Source organism: Juglans microcarpa x Juglans regia, chromosome 6S, assembly GCF_004785595.1.
Source record: "Juglans microcarpa x Juglans regia isolate MS1-56 chromosome 6S, Jm3101_v1.0, whole genome shotgun sequence".
Classification (NCBI taxonomy): domain Eukaryota; kingdom Viridiplantae; phylum Streptophyta; class Magnoliopsida; order Fagales; family Juglandaceae; genus Juglans; species Juglans microcarpa x Juglans regia.
This window is the reverse complement of record NC_054605.1, coordinates 19,603,572-19,624,575: the sequence shown is the minus strand read 5'-3', so window position 1 is coordinate 19,624,575 and position 21,004 is coordinate 19,603,572. Positions and strand designations below refer to the sequence as shown.

Sequence of the window (21,004 nt, the reverse complement as noted above, 5' to 3'; positions counted from 1 at the left end):
CCCCAAAACCTAAGACCTACCCGCAAATCTTCAATGTCTTAAGAGGATCCCCATCTCTCTTCAATGCATATAATTTGTTTCGTAGGAGTACGCGTGTATGGTAGTCCATCATAGTCGTGTTGGTGAAGCAAAAATGCTCTTTCTTGCATGGCATCTGTACTGAACAACCACTAACCGCATGGAGGGGGCCATTTTAATTGAAAGGGATGGTAGATTTGTTAAGAATCGATCCATATACAAGTTTTGTTTGGTGGGGTTAAGCCAAGTTATCGATCCCGTCCGGTTTGTGGAAAATGATGATGGTTCAAAACTCCTGTCGAGTAAAAGAAACGCACCGTTTGTCTTTTCATAAAAAGGGAATGAGCTCACTTTCATATCATGGGTGTTTGAGTTCGGCTTAGGTCCAGCACCAATTGAAACTCAACCCAAACTTAAATCTCTTAAAAGAGTCTAGTTTTCGATCGTTTATTAAATTGTCACGGCCAAGCCAACAGAGGATTTAAAACGATAAGATTCCTTTTCTGCATGGTATAGTTTCATCCTAAGAGTCAGTCTTGCTAAGACTAAAAAACCATGTTCCCCACAAGTTGTTGGAAGTGGAGTCGCTATTAGCCTATTACATCTGTGTTGTCTTCAGCGAAACAAAGTAGATCACGCATGAAAGATTATATCATTTTTACAAAATTATATGAAAATCGATCACTAAAAACTTATTCAAATATTACAAAATTTTGTAATAAGAACAATTTCAATTCAAACATAATACGCATACCATGCGCAATACGCCAGAATTTTCGTCCTCTCCCAGCCCCGTCTCCGAGCTTCCCCTTATAAGCACACCCTCACCACTCTCTCTCTCTCTCTCTCTCTCTCTCTCTCTAAGCAAAGTCAAACGCTTTGAAACTCCGTGACATTTGCAGCATAACTCTGCTCTGGTCTGCTCTTGGTTCTAAATCTAATCCATGGCTTCCTCGGACTTCTTTCTCTGTTTCATACTCTGTTTTTCAGGTCTCTCTGTTTCATTCTCAGATATTGTACTTTTACCTCTGACCCACTCCCTCTCCACAACCCAATTCAACAGTACCCACCATCTCCTTAAATCCACCTCTACCCGCTCCGCCACTCGTTTCCACGGCCACCACCGGCGTCGCCGTCAGGTCTGTCTCACACTCTCTCCTGGCAGCGACTACACCCTTTCCTTTACTGTGGGCTCCAACCCTCCCCAACCCATCTCCCTATACATGGACACCGGCTCCGACCTTGTCTGGTTCCCCTGTTCCCCTCTCGAATGCATTCTCTGCGAAGGCAAGTACAACCCCTCCACCACCACTCCCCTGCCCAAAATCCACAAGAACTCCACCGTTTCATGCAAGTCCCCTGCTTGCTCTGCCGCGCACTCCTCCCTCTCCTCCTCCGACCTCTGCGCCATTTCCCGCTGTCCTTTAGAATCCATTGAAACCTCTGATTGCTCCTCCTTCAACTGTCCACCTTTCTACTATGCCTATGCAGATGGAAGCTTAATCGCTCGCCTTTACAAAGATAGCTTGTCCGCCCCCACCCCAGTTCATCCTTCTCTGCTTCTTCCAAATTTCACTTTCGGGTGCGCCCACACGACCCTCGGCGAGCCCATTGGGGTCGCTGGCTTCGGCCGTGGCTTACTTTCCTTGCCTGCCCAACTCGCCAGCTTCTTTCCTCAGCTGGGCAACCGGTTCTCCTACTGCCTGGTTTCTCACTCGTTCGACCATGACCGAGTTCGCCTCCCGAGTCCACTTATTCTCGGTCGCTACGGCAAGAAAGAAAAGGGCTTGGGAAATGATGGAGCTGGATTCGTGTACACGTCCATGCTAGAGAACCCGAAGCACCCCTACTACTGCGTCGGGCTGGAAGCAATCTCCGTGGGAAAGAAGACTATCCCAGCGCCGGAAACTTTGAAACGAGTCGACAGAAGGGGTAACGGTGGGGTGGTGGTGGACTCTGGGACCACTTTCACGATGTTGCCGGCGAGTCTGTATGACTCGGTGGTGACCGAGTTCGAACACCGGGTGGGGCGAATGAACGAACGGGCGAGTGAAGTGGAAGGCAAGACCGGGCTCGGGCCGTGTTATTACTATGAGGAGGTAGTGATTGTGCCAGCCGTGGCATTGCACTTTGTTGGGAAAGGATCCAGTGTGGTGCTGCCCAGGAGAAATTATTTTTACGAGTTTTTGGACGGCGATAAGAATAGGAAGGTGGGGTGTTTGATGTTGATGAACGGTGGGGACGAGGAGTTGAGTGGTGGGCCCGGAGCCACACTTGGGAACTATCAGCAGCAGGGGTTCGAGGTGGTGTACGATTTGGAGATGAGGAGGGTCGGGTTCGCCAGGAGACACTGCGCATCCCTTTGGGATAGTCTGAACCGGAGCTAACGTGCGCCAACTTGACCTGTGAGGTTTGACCGGAGTCGGAGACATCTCTAAATGGGTCGGGTCACTTGGAATGAGATATAAAAGTGGGTGGGTTTGGCACTCCACTTAATTGTAAAATAAATGAGATGTATTTATAAATATTTAAAAAAAAAAAAAAATGTTCGTAAGAAGATGAGCAGTGAGCTACTTGATGCTGCCTAGAAGCAAAGGATGACGTGTGGAGAGCTAAATAAATATTTGTAAAGTTTGAAAGTAAAAATATGAAATTTGATGCTAACTTTTTTAAATTGCTTCTTATTACAGGAGCATTGCATTAAGAGTACTACTAAAAAAATTTTAGTCAAAATTTAATTAGAAAATTTACTTTTATAAATTTAACTAGTCACTTTTTAACAACATCAAATAATATGCTCGATAAATATATCATTATTCTATTCAAATATTGATTTTAAAATTTTCATTTATTTTAATTTTAATCGTAATTTGAATATTTATTTGTTATTAAAAAATTACATATTAATTTTTTAACATTCATATTATTCCAACAGATAAAATTTTCTAATGGTTATTTTTTTACAACAGTCATATTTTTTCACTTGATATATGATTGTATTAAAATTTATAATTACATTATTGTTATATTAAAGTATCATTACTCTTTACAAATATTTCGGACTGTTTAGCACCTAGCTAAAGCAGTACAAGTTGTTTTTTATCATTTGTTTCTTTTGATAAGTTTTGAAAAGATTAAAAAAAGAAAAAATGTTTCCTTCACCATACGTGACTTTTTAATGTTAATGGTAAATTGTGGACTAATCTCCTCACATACGTAAAATAATTTTAAGTGATTGAACATGCGCGGAAAGATACTTTTTTAATCCAAAAATAATATTTGATCAGTCCCTTAGGCTCAACAAATTTAGCCAGTGATATAATGTGTAGCTAAGATTATTGTTCATTTGTTAAATTCATTAATGCATTTTATTTTATACTTTAATTATTCCTTAGTCAAAATTTAACTTTGTTAAGCCCACTACTAATGCTCTAAAAAACCAACCACAAGTGGTCCTTGGACGTTGGCTATATATGGATCCGGGATTGAAAAACACATACCAACAATAAAGACATGCTTTCAATGGATTTATAAGCTTTTTGAATTTCTTCCAATTTGTAGGCTATTTATTGGACATTCATATAGAACTACAAGCACCCAAGATCATTTGGATTGTTATTATTATTTCTTTTACCAATTTATTTTTTAAAATTCAAAAATAAATTCTAAGGAACCATAATTCTACCTTACTTTTATTTTAATATTTTGGTGTTAATACTATCCATTATTCTAAAATCAACTTAACCATTTGTAGGGTTTTTATTTAATTTTTTATATAGCTATGATATAAAATGTTTGGTTTCTAGTGGTACTTTAAAATGGACCTTATACATGCATGGTTTAGAGATGGATGTTGGAACTTGGACAGAAGATCAACTCAGTTCAGTCTAATTTTAAGTTGAGTCTAACATCCAAATACTCAACTCTCAAATCACTAAACTCATCTCAACTCAAAATTTCTTTACACTTAGGATTCACAATCTTTTTCAACTCAACTCTTTACACGCGGGATCCACAACTTTTTCAACTTTCTATAAATACATTTAAAGTCATCTTAACATTTAAACACATCTAAACTCATTTTAGATAGACTCTACAAAACTCACTCTACCATCTCAACTAATTATTATTTATAAAAAACTCAACTCATTTCAAATTAGCTTATTATCCAAATGTGACCTCGTTTTAACCTTTTGAGTTTTAGCTTTATTCAAGCGTTGAGAAGTGTTAAATTTATAAAAATATTTCATACAAATATAACCCATAAGCTGATATTATATATAATATGTTATAACTCTTTTAGCCGTAATTTTTTATTTTTTATTTTATATAATAGTCATATAAATTTATAAACTTGATTTCTACTAGAAGTCTTTATTGGCCAAATATTTATCGATAGTATTTTCGCATTGTGTTTACACATACGTGTGCGTAGACTTGTACTGTTGAACTTTTGCTGCCAACTCTCTTAAATCTCAGAGAAAAAACTCCATTAAAGATGATAGCGTAGACCCTCGGCCAAGTAACGAATAAAGCAGCCATGAATGCATTTGTATTTTTCTTCTCATCAACCAATTTAATTCCTTTACTTTTAACACTTTTCAGTTGCCTACGCTTCTCAGTTAGGTTTTATAAAAATAGGGTAGCTGCGGGCAACGCTGCTTTCACTGTACATAAGTTTTGTGCATTTATTTTTTTAAAAAATAAATTTATTATTAAAAAATAATAAATTTTAATGTAAATCTCTAATTTATTTATATTTTTTAAAACTATATACGAGACTTAAGATATACTAACATAGTCTAGTATCTACCGCACCGTTTGGTTTCGTTTGTAATTTTAATTAATTTCAACTCATCATTATAAATTTTTTAAATTTTAATATAAAATATAATAATTAATTCAATTTTTTTAAATTTTAAAATAATAAAATATTAAAAAATAATATTTTAACAATATTTTATCAACTCAACTCAGTTTAATTCAACTCAGTTCAACATTCAAATACAATTTTAGTATTATTTTATTATTTTTATATATATATTTTTAATATTTTTAAAAAGTAAAAAAATTATAATATTATTAAAAAGTATTTATTCAATCATTAAGTAAAAATAAAAAATAAAAAAGTACAGCGGTAGCTGTAAGAGTAGCTTTACTAGATATAATTTGTCAGTGAGAAATGATCCCGCCTACCAATCTCCTCATCATTGTCTCTTTTGTCAGTTTTCTATGGGTTAGAGTATTTTGATTTGATGCACAAATTCAGACATACTCCTCGCAAGTGTACAATTTGCAACCATCTATTATTTGAAGTTGTGCAAAGCCTTTTTTTTTTTTTTTTCAAAAAAAAAAATCTTAATTATCATCTTGTAAATTTGGTAGGAAGATTATTATAAAACCATTTGGATTTAAAGTTTTTTTTTTTTTTGCCAAAATGTCATGTAGACGCAATGAAATTAGGATGCATATAACACTAAATATCTCTAAATTAATTACGTTTAAATGTTGAACTGAGTTGAGATGATAAAATATTGTTAAAATATTATTTTTTAATATTTTTATTATTTTAAAAATTTAAAAAGTTTAAAATTGTTTATTATATTTTGTATTAAAATTTAAAAAAATTATAATAATAAATTGAGATAAGTTGAGATTGATTTAAAAATCAAACAATATCGGTAAGGTAATTAGTTTAATACTAAATTAATTATAATGTAAATTTTATTTATATTTATAATTTTACGTAAGTAAAAATTATAAAATTTACTTACAGAATCTGCATTTACAATTACCAAGGAGTTAAAACAAAATAGACAAGACTGGAGAGAATCTGAACAAGGACAGATAACGTCACCGTATGTTAGTTGTCGCTTCTCAACGTTTTATAAAGTTAGATTTGGATAGTAAGTTAAGATAAGATGAATTAAAATGAAAATTAAAAATTAAATAAAATATTATTTTTTAATATGATTATTGTTTTAAATTTTGAAAAAATTAAATTTTTTATTGTATTTTATGTAAAAATTTATGAAATTTGTAATTATAAGATGAGATGTGTTGAAAGTGTTTCTAAATCCAAATTACCTCCTCTTCGTATTTATACTAAATTCCATCATTTCTAATTTAAATTTCGGTAATTTTTATTATTTTAGCACCATCCAACTAACACCATAAATCTTTTTCAATGGTCTTAAATAAATGATTGGTACTATCAGAAAAATCTTATTTATAAGTATGGCATAAATAATATATATAATAAAATAATTATATAACAAAATTTGATTTAAATAATAAATTTTAAAATTTAAATTTTATAAGTCAAATATTAAACATAGAATAACTCCTATAATAATTGTATTTGGACTCAGAGTTTGATCATAAACATAGATATACTCCTATATAAAAATTAAAATTATAAAGATAATAATCCAACCATTTTTGGTTAATTCTTATTGCTCACTTACATATATTAAAACGGGAAAAAAGATAATAATAAATAAAAATACAACAGCTTAACCTGATCAACCACCGAACGGGGGAAAAAAGAAAGCTAGAAATCAAATTCCAAAAGTCGTGGGGAAAAAAAAATAGATCTGCATGTCAGAGGTAGTGCCATTTTGGCAGCAGCACGAAGATTCAGCACTTTGTCGCCACACATAGAAGGTGACCTAAAAAGGATACACTTTTAAGGTCCCCATCCATTATGCTCTTTTGTTAGCTACTCCTTATTTGTTTTCCTTTACCCTTCATTTTTAGTAACGTTTTGTTTGGTAGTCTTTGTTTTTTTTCCTTTTCAAAAGTACAAATATTTAAAATTTGAATATACTAAGGGTGATAGATCGGGTTTGATTATTTTAAAGTACTTCTATTCTAAGTTCTCTATCTCATTTTCTATTGGTTACGTAGTATAATTTGATATAGAAAATAAATTTTAAATTTTAAATATTATAAATTAAATCTTATAATTCAAGTGATATAGACAATATATTATACACACATACTTGAGAATTAAAATAATTCTTATTTTTTTTTTATCCCCTGACAAATCTGTACAAAATTATGAAGGTAATGATGTTTGATGCGGAAGCGAGAACATATACGGTGCGAGAGATTAGAGGCCCATTGCACAGTGTTCCAGTTGATTATGTTGCAATTTCCTAAAAAATTACCGTTCATTTGCGATGTGATTAGGCCCTTCGGCGCAGTAGGCCCAAATCCAATTCATAAAAATAGAAAAATTCATTCTCCTACGCCACATATTGCTTAGTCTTTCTACTCAGCATATATATCTTTTTGAGATTTGCTATTCATTAGAATTATACACGACGCACTATAATTTTTTTAAACTTTTTTTTAGTTTTATATATCTTAAAATAATTAAATTATTCTCCTCATCATCTATATATCACATATTTAATAAGAAAAAAAAAATTAAAAAAATAACAAAAAAAATAATATATGCTGTATGAGAGAATATAATTTTTCTATCTTTTTATACATAAAAGCGTCTATCCCAAAATAAACAGTATTTTTTCATCCCACATTTTCTTTCCATTTTGCCCATCTATTTTTCACATATCCCTTTTTATCCCTTGGTTTTCTTTCATATGCTCCTTTTTTTACATTTTTGGCCCCCTATTTACAGAAATCTCCTTAGACCGTTACATAAATGAATATTGAGATTTGTACAAAACGAAAGCTAAACACAATCTGTTGAAATTTTTAAAGATTCACAAAAAACAAATCATACCCATATACACGATCTGACAGCAACCAATGTAAATTTAGGATGGATGTGAAAAGAAAACCAGAAGAGTATGACTTAAGTGATAAAAAAAAACCAACCGAATATGACTTTCTAGAATTAAAAGAAAAGTATTTGATGATGGATTGGATATCATGTCAACTATGCATGGGAAGAACCATAAAAAAATAACATCTTGCTAAACTTTCTCCTAAACATATTCTTGATTGACCACCACTTTCACACAATCAAATCTGTCTTAAGAAATGAAAATTTTCCAACCAACATCCTCAAATGTTTGTATGGTTTTGGAATATTGGTTTCATTTGGTAAAATAAATGATCATTAGCAAACACTTGCATATATATATATATATATATATATTTCCATAAAGGATTGATTTGATAAAATCTTTTATTTTGTAATCATGTTGAGAATCATTATATATGTCAAACCTAATAATATCTACGTATAAAAAGTGTTTATAAAAAGCCTCGTTTGTTTTGAGGAAACATCTCATCTCATCTCATCTCATCTCACTTCATCATTACAACTTTTTCAAATCCCCACACAAAATAAAATAAACAATTCAACTTTTTCAAATCTCAAAACAAAAATAATATTAAAAAATATATTTTAACAATATTTTATTCAACTTTTTAACTTTAATTTCATCTCATCTCATCTCATCTCATCAAACAAACGAGCCTCATTTTGGATATGCAACTTTCACCGATAAGAACTTGTCAACTGAATGATGATTTTATATATTGGTCCATTTATGTAAAGAAATGTGTTTTTAATTAGGTATTGTTCAAAATTTGTGTTTGAAAAGCTTTTATTTAATAAATTATTACTATTATCTACTTCTGCTTTGAAGAGATTTCACTTTTTTATAAGGCTTTTTTTTCCTCCAATTGGGCGCAAGGTACAAGGCAATATATGTATATATATATAGAAAATGTTATTTGAATCAATCATTATTTTGACGGATAAAAGTAATCGATTCATTTTTTTATTTAATGATTAATGAAGTGATTATTAATAAATTGATATTTTTTAAAATTTTTAAAAAATATTTAAATATATATAAAAAATGATTGAAATAAAAGAGAGAAAAAAAAAAAAAGTGGATTTGCACTTATCTGTCAGGTTTTATCGTCGGTTCCTCTGGCAGCGTCCAAGAATCCTTCTGCTAAACAGGTTAACCTGGCAAAAGCTTGGCAGTTACGGTTAGCCTGTTGACGCCCTTGGGCAGAAAACATTGTTTCCTGATGAGAATTCCTTGCAAGTCAAACATTCGAGTCATACCAACAAAGCATGGCTTTCCATGATTCCTTCTCCACCATCGTTGCCTACCATTCCTCTCATTCTCCTCCTCTTCTTCTTCTTATGCCACTGTTTCATTCTTTCTTGTTGCGCTTGGTACTCTTTTTCACTTGTAATAACTACGTGCACTTCGATTTTCGATCGACGCGCGCACAATCTAGTTTAAAGTTGGTGCTATTGTTGTCAATTCTTAACTGGGTTAATTTCGATTTCTTTGAGGACAGAAGTGTTAATTTCCCTGCAATTCTCGTTGTTTCCCTTAAAAACTGTTTCTTTATGCCTTGGTACTTCTTCGATGATGATTAGTTAGCTTCGGACTTGCCCTTTGAAATCTTGAGTTTTGCCACTTTCCTGTATCTCTGGCTTCAAACTACATAATATTTCCAATCCTCGAATAAGTCTCTCTTTAGAGATTACGTGGGTGATCAGTATCTTTATATAGTTTCATTTGTGTGTTTAAGGAACCTTGTTATCATTTCATCCAAAGTGAATCTTAATTCATTAACTGTAAGAGGAAAGCATTGGTATTGAGTGGATTACAGAGAAGTGAAATTCCTCGGGCAATAGGTTTGTCGCTCACTCATGAAAACGCCAAAGGAAAGATCTACGGAGATAGTTATATCTAGAGGTATTAAAGAGGAAGAGCAGTCATCGAGTATAAAAAATAAATCTCAGCTTAACACAGGGAGGACTAAATCCATCCATCCACCTATTGAAACCCATTGGCAACTCCCACCTCAGGAAGAACCCAAGCCTTCGAATTCGGGCTTTAAGTCAATGATGTCTTACCCGCTCAAGTTTCGAAACTCCTTTAAGAAAATTCGAAGGACCAAAAGCTTGCAATTGGTTCTTGAAGGAGCTCATGATCCAAAAGATGAACAGCTTGTTGAGTCTTTCCGTAAACTGCTTTTTATTGATGGTCATTTGCTGGGAGAACACAATGACTATCATACTCTTCTACGGTAGTTTTACATTTGCAGAATATTGCATAGACATGTTTCATTCTGCATAATTGGATTGAATCATGTTATGTTGGTTTCCTATGATTTTCAGGTTTCTAAGAATGAGGGACTTCGATTTCTCAAAATCAAAGGAGATGTTCTTGAATTATCTCAAGTGGCGTGAGGATTTCGGGGTCGATACAATTTCCAAGGTAAACCAAACAACTCTTTTATGGACCATAATCATGTCAGAAATTTGCATCACATTTTATTGTTTTCATTCATGTTCTTGGAACATGATGCAGGAATTTAAGTTTGAGGAGTATTCAGAGGTTAAGAAATACTATCCCCATGGATATCATGGGATTGACAGATACGGTAGACCAGTATATATTGAAAGGATTGGGATGGTAGACCTTAATTCCCTTCTGCAAGTAACTGGCATAGACAGATTTGTTAAGTACCACGTGTCAGAACAAGAGAAAACATTGAATTTGAGATACCCTGCATGTTCAATTGCAGCTAAGAGTCACATAGCATCCACAACAAGTATCTTGGATGTAAATGGAGTGGTGAGGATTTCTTTTTCACGTTCTTCAATGTTATGTGTTTGTGGTCTATCAGTTGAAGACTTTTTTTTGTAGCCGCTGCTAAATGAAATATTGTTTTTGCTCAGGGAATATCTAACTTCTCAAAACCAGCCAGATATCTGTTTACTGAAATTCAAAGGATTGATAGCAATTATTATCCTGAGGTATGTGCAAGATCATAAATTATCAGAATACGTAGTCACAAGTTCATACAGAACTCAGAAGATGGTTCTTGTCGATAGATGGCCCACACACAATTTGGAGGCATCTTAAGAACACAAATACTATAAATGGCGGAAAAAGAACTATTAGCCTACAAGATTACTGTTGTATGATCCACGGAAATTGAGCAGAGAAGTAATTTGCCAACTGGTAATAAAGGATAATGGAAAAACAAAAAACTTCATTTCAGTAATCAATATGCGTAAGAAGAAGTACACGATATTGAGGAGAAACAAATGAATCTGTATTTGCATAAACTACATTAAGGAGAATAGATGAATGAACCCGATTGCTTGAGTACATACATGCAGCCTTGCAGGCTTATGCACCACGCATCATATTAAATTTGGTCGCCGATGTTTTCAGACTCTGAATAAACTCTTTATCATTAATGCTGGACCTGGATTTCGGATGCTGTGGAAAGCAATCAAGACCTTTCTGGATGCACGCACAATAGCAAAAATTCAAGTAATAAATTTTCTTGTCAATGCTGATCTCCTGTTTGAGTAGTAATGTGTTTTTGGTTTCCCTATGAAAATGGAAGTGTTTACTTTTAACATGTGAGGTTTCAGGTACTAGGCTTCAACTACATTAGTCAGCTGCTTGAAGTTATTGACCCAAGGTAACATGTCTTGTGCTTATGAAATGGTATTTGAATAATCTACATTGTTTGTTGATGCCTATATGCATTTCAGCTCATACACTTCTCTAAAATTTAAATAGCTGTGCTTGAATTGGCTCCCTAAATCCTACGATTCAATTCTGCAGCCACTTGCCAACCTTTTTGGGTGGGAACTGCACATGTTCTGACTATGGGGGTTGCCTGTTAAGTGACAAAGGACCCTGGAACAATCCAGATATCATAGAAAAGCTTCAGGTTTAACTCCTCAGTGCTTTTGGAAGACTTGTTAATGTGCTTCCCTGAAACATGTGAATGGATTTCTATCTTTCAGATACTATTTCACCTTCTAATACTTCATATAAATGTTTCATTTACTTTATACAGGCAGTTTCTGCAACAGAAAATGCCTATGAGGACGCAGAAAACGGTGGTGTGGCTTTAGAAGATGCCTTCATGCAGAATATGGTAAGCAACCTAATTTCCAAATGATACGATCATTCTATCTGTGCTACCTTGGTGCCCCCAAAATAAGATAGGCTTATAGCCTTAAAGAGTTATCCACCTAATTTCTAATCAATATTTTTCTGTCTAATATTTGAGCATTTAACAACCTAAAAAATTGTCACCAAGTGTCTTGCTTAATGTCTAATGCCAACTTTTGTAACCTTGTACTTAATTGGATTCAAAATTCTCCCTGGTCTCTGTATAAAACATAGGAAGAAGATTCTCTTTGGGGACTTGAATCTTTACTTCAGAGATATTCAGGGCTCCTTCCGGTGTTGAAATGGTTGCAATCTTGCATCTGGGTTTGATGGGCGTCACTAGACTATAATGAAATGAGTAGGTTGCCTGCATTGCTTCATTAAGCATCCAAATGATCTTGCTTCATGAAGGAATGCACAATGTAGAAAGTGTTGGTAGTTTTTGTTCATTATTCAAGCTTCCTCTTACAAATCCCCACCCCCTTCTTCTTCTGCACTCGTGAGAATTAAGGCTTAATTCGACTCACTGCAGAGACGTGAAGAGTCGGAAAGGGTGGTGGGCACAAAATATTCAGACAAATTTGCAGTTAAAAAAACCCGGGCATTAATGGAAGTTGCCCTTGAAGACACAAAGATAGTAAGTTTTACGCAGATATATGCACTTGTTATTTCGAATAATGTAAATCTTGAGCAGAATGATGTTGATATTGTTTTGCATCATCAGAAAATCGAGGCACTTGAAGCTGCACTTGGGGACACCAAAATGGTGAGTCGGAAAGATACATAATGATTCATGTCAATGGCATTTTGTATCAGATGATCATCAGATCGTCCTTTTCTAAAATTTTTTTCCTTATTTTCTTTTACAGATTTTGGAAAGACTTACACAGCAAATACAAGAAGTATTTGAACTTTAGTAGATTGGTTCTTCATTTGCTTCACTTTCTGTAAACGACGATAATTCATATTCATAGTGACATATATAGTAACTGGAAAATAACCATTGCATGCCTCTGAACTCTAAGGAGCCATGATTACAAAACCAGCAATCTTGTTTTTAGGCAGCTACTAGGATGTGTCTGTGTCAGATTCTCACTTCTCAACACATCAGTGACTACTTTTGCCAACATAAAAGACAACGGTGCTGCTCAGCAAAGATAGTGATGGTGATACATTTCTAGTTTCGTGGACTGTGTCATCATGTATTTATTTTGGGGCTCATTGCTGTGCAGCTGTGGCCCTTTGTCATCATCTATTTATTTTGTTTTTACTTTGGCTTCATTATTTTTGCTGTGATTGCAAATGCGCCCTACCAAATAAAATCCGGGCGGATAGGGTGAGATGCTATTTTCTACGTGTTGACGCTAACCTCGACATAATGCGTTCACCAAAGTGTGCGGCACAGCATCTGCTGGAGCTGTGGCACGTAGTATTGAATTCATTGGTCGGCACCGTGGACCATGCTAACTGTCACTGTTTGGAATTTTATAACCTACCATTTTTAGGCTTTTATACTTGTAAATTTTGTTCATATAATAATATATGCTCATGTGTTAATGGTTGGTATGCTAAAATTTATAAAATTTAAAATTAGAATTAAAAAAGAAGAAATTGATAAAATAGGTCTTTTACAGTTTACTCAATACGTATTATATTGTGTGTAAAATTATAAGTATATGAGTGTAAATTTTAATCGAAAAATCAAACCTAACTGGTGGAATCAGTTTCTAAAATGTAAAAATCGGTCTGAACCGGTCCGGTTCCGGCTCTATGATTTTTTAGGACCGGATCGGTTCACTATAACATATATTTAAATTAATTTTTTTAAATATTATATATAATATTTTTTATATTATATAATATATATAATAATATAAATATAAATTATATATAAGATATTATATAATAATCATTATGACCATATATTATTATATAGTATATATATCACTATTAGTATAATATATAATATTAATAATAATTTAGTATTAACGTATTATTATATAACATATAATATATGAAAAATGTATAACATATAGTATTGGTACATTGATATACTCTAAGTTAGTAACAAATTAACAATTAACATCATAAATAATTTTCTTTTTATTGCAGATTCTTTGAATAAAATCTTGTTTTATAGCAGTTTTTTTATATCAGGATTTTTGTTACGTTGCAAACTTTTTTATAAAACAGATTTTTCATAGCAGAATTCTTTTTACATAACAGATTTTTTAATAAAGCAGATATTTATGAAAGAATTTTTTTTACAGAGCAGATTTTTTTTATAAAGCAAATTTTTTGTAAATAGTAACATATTTTTAATAAAACAATTTTTATTAGAAATTTGTAAATTATTTAAACTGGAAAACCGAACCGAACCAGATTGAAAACCGGTAAAATTGAATGTACTGGTTTAGGAGGGTAACTAGTATGTAATCGGTTTTGAAAAATACAAAATTAGTGCATACCGATTTGATACTAAATTTTATCCAAAACCGGATCGGTTACACCTCTAAGCATATGTAACACTACTCTTATTATTAATGTCATTTTTAATCATCAGGAGATGTAATATAATTTGAATAGAAGTGTGGCCCCGTTTGGATATAAAAATACTCTTAACTTATCTCATCTCATGATTACAATTTTTTCAAATTTTTACACAAAATATAATAAATAATTAAATTTTTTCAAATCTTAAAACAATAATAATATTAAAAAAATAATATTATAACAATATTTATTTAACTTATCTAAAACCATCTTATCACAATATCCAAACCAAACTACGTAATTAACTGATGTACTGAAGATTATAAAACCCAAATGGATAGGTAACCCAAGCAATTATTGATGTATAGAAATCTGTATACCTGCAAGCAAACAATCTTCTTCTTGGACGATTAATTAGGGCTATGAATTTGGTATTAACTGATCCAATATTTATGCATCATGTGCTCAAGGTCATTGTGGTTGGCGACAAAGTCAAGGTCTATGGTCGAAGTTGGTCCACGAGGGTTTTCGTGATTAAATAATCATAGATTTATAATAACAAAAGATGGCAACATTATTTAAGCATTATTGTTTACGTGACAGAAATATGATCCTTTATGTTACTTTATTAAAACCAAATCAGAAATTATATGATAAGTAATGTATATAAGGGGGCAGTCCAAAATCCTATATCATTTTAATTATGAATCAATATTTTTCTCTATCTGCAGGTACGGCGCATTCTTTTTTTTTTTAAAAATGAAAAAATATAAGATTAATATGAAAAAATTATGTTTTTAACAAGATGGTGACAGCAAATAGCAGAGTGTTTCATTTTTCAAAGAAAGTGGGTATTATAAAAAATAAAATAAAAAAAGAGTAAAATTTTCATTTTTCCACAAAACACTGAAAATAAAATAGAATAAAATAAAGAAAAGCGACCATATATAGAAGCTTTTGCGGAAGCACCATGGATCTCTCCGCCTAATCCTGATTCCTGAGAAAACACTTTTCCAAAAAACAAAGAACACCACAGATTCAATTTAACCTGATCCCTTCCTCCGGATTCTACCGGATCTTCATCCTTCATCTCCTCCCTTTTCCTTTCTTTCTGCTTCTCCACAATCATTCCCAAAAATCTAAAAAGCTAAATTTCACATTAACCAAAGCCATTGCTTTCGAGATGAACACGGGAGAGCTCCTTGGCATCGAACCTCTCGAACTCAAGTTCCCCTGTCAGTCTTTTCTCCATCATTTTCTTACGGATCTGTTTTGTTATATTTTTTCCCACTACGGTTTACGTTTTGGTTGACTTGTTTCTATTTTCATTGTTTTTGGTTGTTTCGTCAGTTGAATTGAAGAAACAGATCTCGTGTTCGCTTCAACTGTCAAATAAGACCGATAATTATGTAGCTTTCAAGGTAATCTTACCCCCCATATCTTGCTCTCCTCGTTGCCTGATTTGGGATTTTTGAATTTGTTTTTCGTATGATTCCCTGTGTTGAATGCTGGCGAATGCAGGAGGTTGAATATGTGACTTCTGATTCTTATTGTTCTGGGACCTGAGAAAACAACAAAACCCGTTCGATTAAGCATAAATATAACTAGTTTTTTTCATAGTTGAGGAGTAATTTTCTTTCTTGAATAAAATAAGATAATACGTAGCTTCAAATGTCGAATTGAAAGAATGTGGATTTGCGTTTTTTCTTTTCTTATGTGACTCGGTCATCTTCAGGTGAAAACGACGAATCCGAAGAAGTATTGTGTTCGTCCGAACACCGGAATTGTCTTGCCACGGTCCACATGTGATGTCACGGGTGCCTATACTGTCCATTTTGTTATTTGATTTTTTATTTTCTCATAACTTGACTCTTATTCAATTATTTGTAAATGTTTGGTCTTGATTTAGTTACCATGCAAGCACAGAAGGAGGCTCCTCCTGACATGCAATGCAAGGACAAGTTTCTGCTTCAGAGTGCAAAGGCAAACGATGGTGCTACCACAAAGGATATTAGCCCAGAAATGGTAAAGATCTAGCGCATTGTAATAAATTCTTTTGAGTTTGTGAGGTTTATGCTGGACTTTTTAATTTATGTAAGTGGGGTTCTTAGTTCAATAAGGAGGCTGGACATGTGGTTGAGGAGTGCAAATTGAGAGTTGTTTATGTTTCTCCACCCCAACCACCTTCTCCGGTACAAGAAGGCTCAGAGGAAGGGTCTTCACCTAGGGGTTCTGTTTCTGAGAATGGAAATGCAAATGGTGCTGAGTTCACCAATGTAAGTGCTCCAGTAGTTGTTAATGTTTTGGTCTGATACCATACTGTAATAATCAATTACGTGGTAATGTTGATTTTACTGTCATCATTGGTGATAACAGGCTTCGAGATCATTTGTTGATCAGCTTGAGTCTCAAGACAAGTCTGCAGAGGTAACCAATGAGAAAAAAATTCTTCTCTAAGTGTTTGTCTTTGATCTTCTGTGTTACTCGGATATAGTTTGCAGGATAAACAGTGTATACTCAGAAGCATATGTGGCTTAATTCATTGACGTGCTCAGCATAAAATGCAAAGTCATAATATGTTGTTGTAGTTTCATAGTGGCAGCATTGCTTGCCCCTTCTGTCTTCTACAATGAAGACACCGGGTAAAAGAGATTGCCATTAGATTCCATCATCCTTTTAATTGTTTCAATTACTTTGATTCTCACCTACCAACGAGAAAACTCAATAATTCCTTATACAAGACATGTTTGTAATTGGAAAGTGCTTGTATATCTGTCATTTCTTTGTTTCCATGTTCAATTTTCCTTGCCAACGTGTATAATGTTCACTTTTTTTTCCTTTTCTAGTTTTGATGACGAGATTCTGTTGTTGGAACTTCGAGGGCATCATTTTTTATACGTCTGAAAGTTCTTAAGTCTAGTGATATGCACTCATCAGGAAGGAAATACTGAAACAAACATTTCACTTTTTGCTTCCATCTCTTTTCTGTATTAGATTTCTCTACTTATGTGTAGTGTTAACTCCTTGGATAGTTAGCAATAATCTGTTTAATGACTGCAAGAAAGATCATCTAGGTGCCTTCCATTGATAGGAATTCCACCACTCCTCACATATCACAATGGAAATGGGTATTTCTAGAGGAAGTTTATTGTTACCTTCCTATAATCTTGCATGGATAATGGAAATGGGTTGAGAGATTGGAACAGCCTGGTGAAATTTAGGAAAACGTTTTATATTTTAAAAAGCATTGCATATTTGATATTTCTAACAAGCCATTTTTCTCTGTGATGAGTCCTTACTTTCCAACCTCTTCCCTTCTCCTTAATAGCTTCATCTCCTTTCGATGTGGAAAAACACAATGTTCAGAGGCTAATCAAGAAACTTGGGTTCAATTTCCTGTTCTTGGTTGTATATATTTATTTATTTTTTATTTTTTGTCAATTATACTTCTTAATTTACTTATAAAAAAAATATATTTATTTTTTGCCGAATAGAATTGGATAATGGCTTAAGATGGTGTTACTTTTACTGTGTGCTTGGGCTATGCCTATTTACTTGACTCAATAAAATTATTCTTATATATATAATGATGGTTGATCTGTATCATCTTGACTTGGTTCTGATTTCTCTATTTTTTTAAGAATACCGAGTTGGGTTCTTCTCCTACCCGTGTCAAATAGAACATGTTGAGCCAAATCTTCTTTTGCTCTTACTGTTTCTACTTTTCAAGAATTCATAGCTCTTCAGCAGAAAAGGGTATACTTCATGTGTACCTGGCTCACCTTTTTCTGCTGTAATAAAATATTTACCTTGCTCATGATAGAAAAAGAAGGATATGCACCTCGGCTATAATTGGATATTCATTTTTTGTAATATGGGTAATATTAAATTTCGTACACTTACTACATATTAAAAGGCTACCTATTTATGCTTTGATGATACCTGAAATAATTGCAGGCAAAAGCTCTTATTTCCAAACTGACCGAGGAAAAGAACAATGCTATTCAACAAAATAACAAACTTCGTCAGGACATGGTGAGCGATAACTGCAACTGCATCTCGATAGTATTATAACTATTATATTTCATTCTTTTTTATGGGGCTCCTGCATGTAATTTTTGTTGCACTATATTTGAGAGTTCGTGGTTGCTTTGAGAACAAATGATCTACCATGTTCACCCAAGTTGTGTTGTTATGAAGTACTGTGGAATGTCTAAGTACTTGATATGTGAATTGATATCTTTTCCATATTTTGAAAGGATTGGCTGTATTCTTTTTCTCTTGTGAACGCACCCTTTAAAATATGGTCATAGTTGTGTCCATTGTGAGTGCTGCTGTCCATAAAATGTGATTGTCTATTGTCAAAATAGTGATGGGTGTAGGAAATCCGTTGCACTGTTTATGTGTGTGTGTGTGTGTGTGTATTCAGTTTCTCAATATACCTTGATCTCATGACTTGTATTGCAATAGTGTCCGAAAATGGCTTCATATTTATACTGTGTTTATTTATCTGGAAATACTCATCGCAAGTAGATGCATTAGTTGCCCTGTTTTGGTTGAGAAGTAGTTGGCTTTGTTATGAAGACTACTAAATGTTCTTTGGCTTGATGGGAAACCATCATTTTCTTCATGCTAACGGTATATTGGTACATTATAGTAGGGCTGGGCTCTGACTTCGACGGAGTCGGAGTGCTCGTTTTCGACCTCCGACTCCGACAAGAGTCGGAGCCAAATTGGAGCTCAGACTCCGATCGGAGGTCGGAGCTCCGACCTCCTATAGGAGCTCCGACATAAGATCGGAGCTCGACGTGGCGCTCGAGCGGAACTCTTTCAGAGAGGTTCACTCGACTTCCGCTCGACATGTCGCTCGAGCGAACCTCTCTAGAAGAGGTTTGCTCGACTTCCGCTCGACATGTCGCTCGAGCAGAACTCTTCCAGAGAGGTTCGCTCGACTAGAGAGGTTCGCTCGACTTCCGCTTGACATGTCGCTCGAGCGAACCTCTCTCTCGACATGTCGATCGAGCCAATGTTCAATACAACGTGTGCTCGACTTGCGCTCGACACCTCGCTCGAGCGCAAGTGTACAGTAAAAAAATTTCGGAGTCGGAATCGGAGCTTCTTGGAGCTCCGACTCCGACTCCGAATAGATATTCGGAGCTACTCCGAATTCCGACTCCAAATTCCGATGACTCCGACGAAGTCGGAGTCGAAGTCGGACGGAGTCGGAATTTTCGGAATTTTGCACACCCCTACATTATAGCGGGTCAGGGGACTTGTATTCTTGTTGAAGTTGGAAAGTCTAGTTAATATATTCACCTATAAAAGAAAAGAGTCTAGTTAATATTCCCTTAAGAAAAAGAAATCTGCAGCGCAAGGATGATTATGATACAATCCATCACTTGTTTCGAGTATCTTTAGAGAAAATTATATCCATTGTGCATGGGCTCTGACATGAAAATTGTGTTAGGATATGAGCATGTCGAGTCTCTTGAACTAGACAAAGGGACATGATTGTATGCATGCTACTTTTGATTGACCTTGCTTACCTAACTTTTTGGTGAGTTTGACCACAAAAGAATGGAAAGATGCTTAAAAAAAAATGTGTATGGGTGAATGGTGGGCCCTACCATATTGTTACCTGTGATATTTGTGGGCCCTACCATATTCTCGGATTTCCCTAGTTTCCACTTCAGATGAAGGATAATTTTGTTGCTCTAGTGATCTTTTTCTCAATCTGTTTTTAAATTATTTAAAAGTCCTTTTTCTAAAATAAAAGAGAAGGAAGGGAATTTTGTGAAGTTTCTTGCTGCAGCAAATATGACAATGCTTCTGATATTATTTCTCATGTATTTCCTATGGGAATCTCTTATCTCACAAAGATTACAATGTGTAGGAACTGCTGAGGCGTGAAGGCCACAAGGGTGGTGCTGGTGTCTCCTTCCTGTTCATCGTCATTGTTGGATTGATTGGCATAATTTTGGGATATCTAATGAAGAAGGCATAAAAGCTTGTGCCTGCAATAGATCTTTTGCATATATTGTCCTTGATTTTCTTTTTCTTCCCGATCGTTGAAGAACAATGATGAGAGGAAAGAGAAGGTAACTCGCCAAGGGTGGTGCTTTTGTTGGTTGTTAGCTTTGTGGAAGTAGTGAACTTGTTTAGGTGCGGTCATGGGTTCATCTTCCTATCTTTTTACCTAATTATCAAACTTATTTTTTTCTGTAACATGCATTCTTTTTTTGTTTTTAACTTAAGAGGGTGGTTTTATTTGTTTCTTTTATGGTTCAACTTGACATATGTTCTGGACCTTCTTGATTGATAATGGTACTAGAGGTCACTGCCAATAATATTTATTTTTTCCTCATCAGTTTGCTGGATATGTTTTTCTAATCCCTTCGTACGATGCTGCTTCAAATGATATTGGCTAGGTCCGCTTGGATTCAAAAAGATTTTATCTTATTTTATTATTATAATTTTTTTTAAATTCTCATACAAAAGATAATAAATAATTTAATTTTTTTAAATTTTAAAATAATAATAATAGGAAAAACTAATATTAT

At 34.0% G+C, this 21,004-nt stretch overlaps 3 protein-coding genes across 4 annotated transcripts; all 3 read left to right on the top strand.

Moving 5' to 3' along the window:
• The first annotated feature begins 660 nt into the window (after window positions 1–660).
• On the top strand, window positions 661–2,686 carry LOC121236737 (probable aspartyl protease At4g16563). Its single transcript, XM_041133171.1, has one exon. It carries the CDS (start codon window positions 963–965, stop codon window positions 2,403–2,405), a length of 1,443 nt encoding a protein of 480 aa, XP_040989105.1. The 5' UTR covers window positions 661–962; the 3' UTR covers window positions 2,406–2,686.
• A 6,278-nt stretch (window positions 2,687–8,964) lies between these two features.
• Window positions 8,965–13,232, top strand: LOC121236736 (phosphatidylinositol/phosphatidylcholine transfer protein SFH11). Its single transcript, XM_041133169.1, has 11 exons — window positions 8,965–10,056; window positions 10,148–10,247; window positions 10,341–10,607; window positions 10,712–10,789; window positions 11,214–11,315; window positions 11,420–11,469; window positions 11,616–11,724; window positions 11,854–11,934; window positions 12,484–12,588; window positions 12,676–12,717; window positions 12,821–13,232. The coding sequence occupies exons 1-11, from the start codon at window positions 9,677–9,679 to the stop codon at window positions 12,866–12,868; spliced, it is 1,362 nt and encodes a 453-aa protein (XP_040989103.1). The 5' UTR covers window positions 8,965–9,676; the 3' UTR covers window positions 12,869–13,232.
• A 2,167-nt stretch (window positions 13,233–15,399) lies between these two features.
• LOC121236735 (vesicle-associated protein 1-2-like) lies at window positions 15,400–20,808 on the top strand. 2 transcript variants are annotated; one of them, XM_041133168.1, is made up of 8 exons: window positions 15,400–15,679; window positions 15,795–15,865; window positions 16,180–16,261; window positions 16,354–16,469; window positions 16,556–16,720; window positions 16,821–16,871; window positions 18,402–18,479; window positions 18,572–18,908. In XM_041133168.1, exons 1-8 carry the CDS (start codon window positions 15,628–15,630, stop codon window positions 18,578–18,580), a joined length of 624 nt encoding a protein of 207 aa, XP_040989102.1. In that variant the 5' UTR covers window positions 15,400–15,627; the 3' UTR covers window positions 18,581–18,908. The 2 variants fall into 2 exon arrangements, with proteins under 2 accessions (XP_040989102.1, XP_040989101.1); XM_041133167.1 differs by lacking the exon at window positions 18,572–18,908 and adding an exon at window positions 20,338–20,808 and having other exon boundaries at window positions 15,401–15,679.
• The last annotated feature ends 196 nt before the right edge of the window (window positions 20,809–21,004 follow it).

What these genes read in the sequence shown, in the direction of transcription:
- LOC121236737 (XM_041133171.1), top strand. Translation starts at nt 963, where the DNA reads ATGGCTTCCTCGGACTTCTTTCTCTGTTTCATACTCTGTTTTTCAGGT.
- LOC121236736 (XM_041133169.1), top strand. Translation starts at nt 9,677, where the DNA reads ATGAAAACGCCAAAGGAAAGATCTACGGAGATAGTTATATCTAGAGGT. An exon ending in TCTTGGATGTAAATGGAGTG is followed by an intron (nt 10,608 to 10,711) that starts GTGAGGATTTCT and finishes GTTTTTGCTCAG; the next exon opens with GGAATATCTAACTTCTCAAA. An exon ending in CTTGAAGTTATTGACCCAAG is followed by an intron (nt 11,470 to 11,615) that starts GTAACATGTCTT and finishes TCAATTCTGCAG; the next exon opens with CCACTTGCCAACCTTTTTGG.
- LOC121236735 (XM_041133167.1), top strand. Translation starts at nt 15,628, where the DNA reads ATGAACACGGGAGAGCTCCTTGGCATCGAACCTCTCGAACTCAAGTTC. An exon ending in TCTCGAACTCAAGTTCCCCT is followed by an intron (nt 15,680 to 15,794) that starts GTCAGTCTTTTC and finishes TTGTTTCGTCAG; the next exon opens with TTGAATTGAAGAAACAGATC. An exon ending in ATAATTATGTAGCTTTCAAG is followed by an intron (nt 15,866 to 16,179) that starts GTAATCTTACCC and finishes GGTCATCTTCAG; the next exon opens with GTGAAAACGACGAATCCGAA.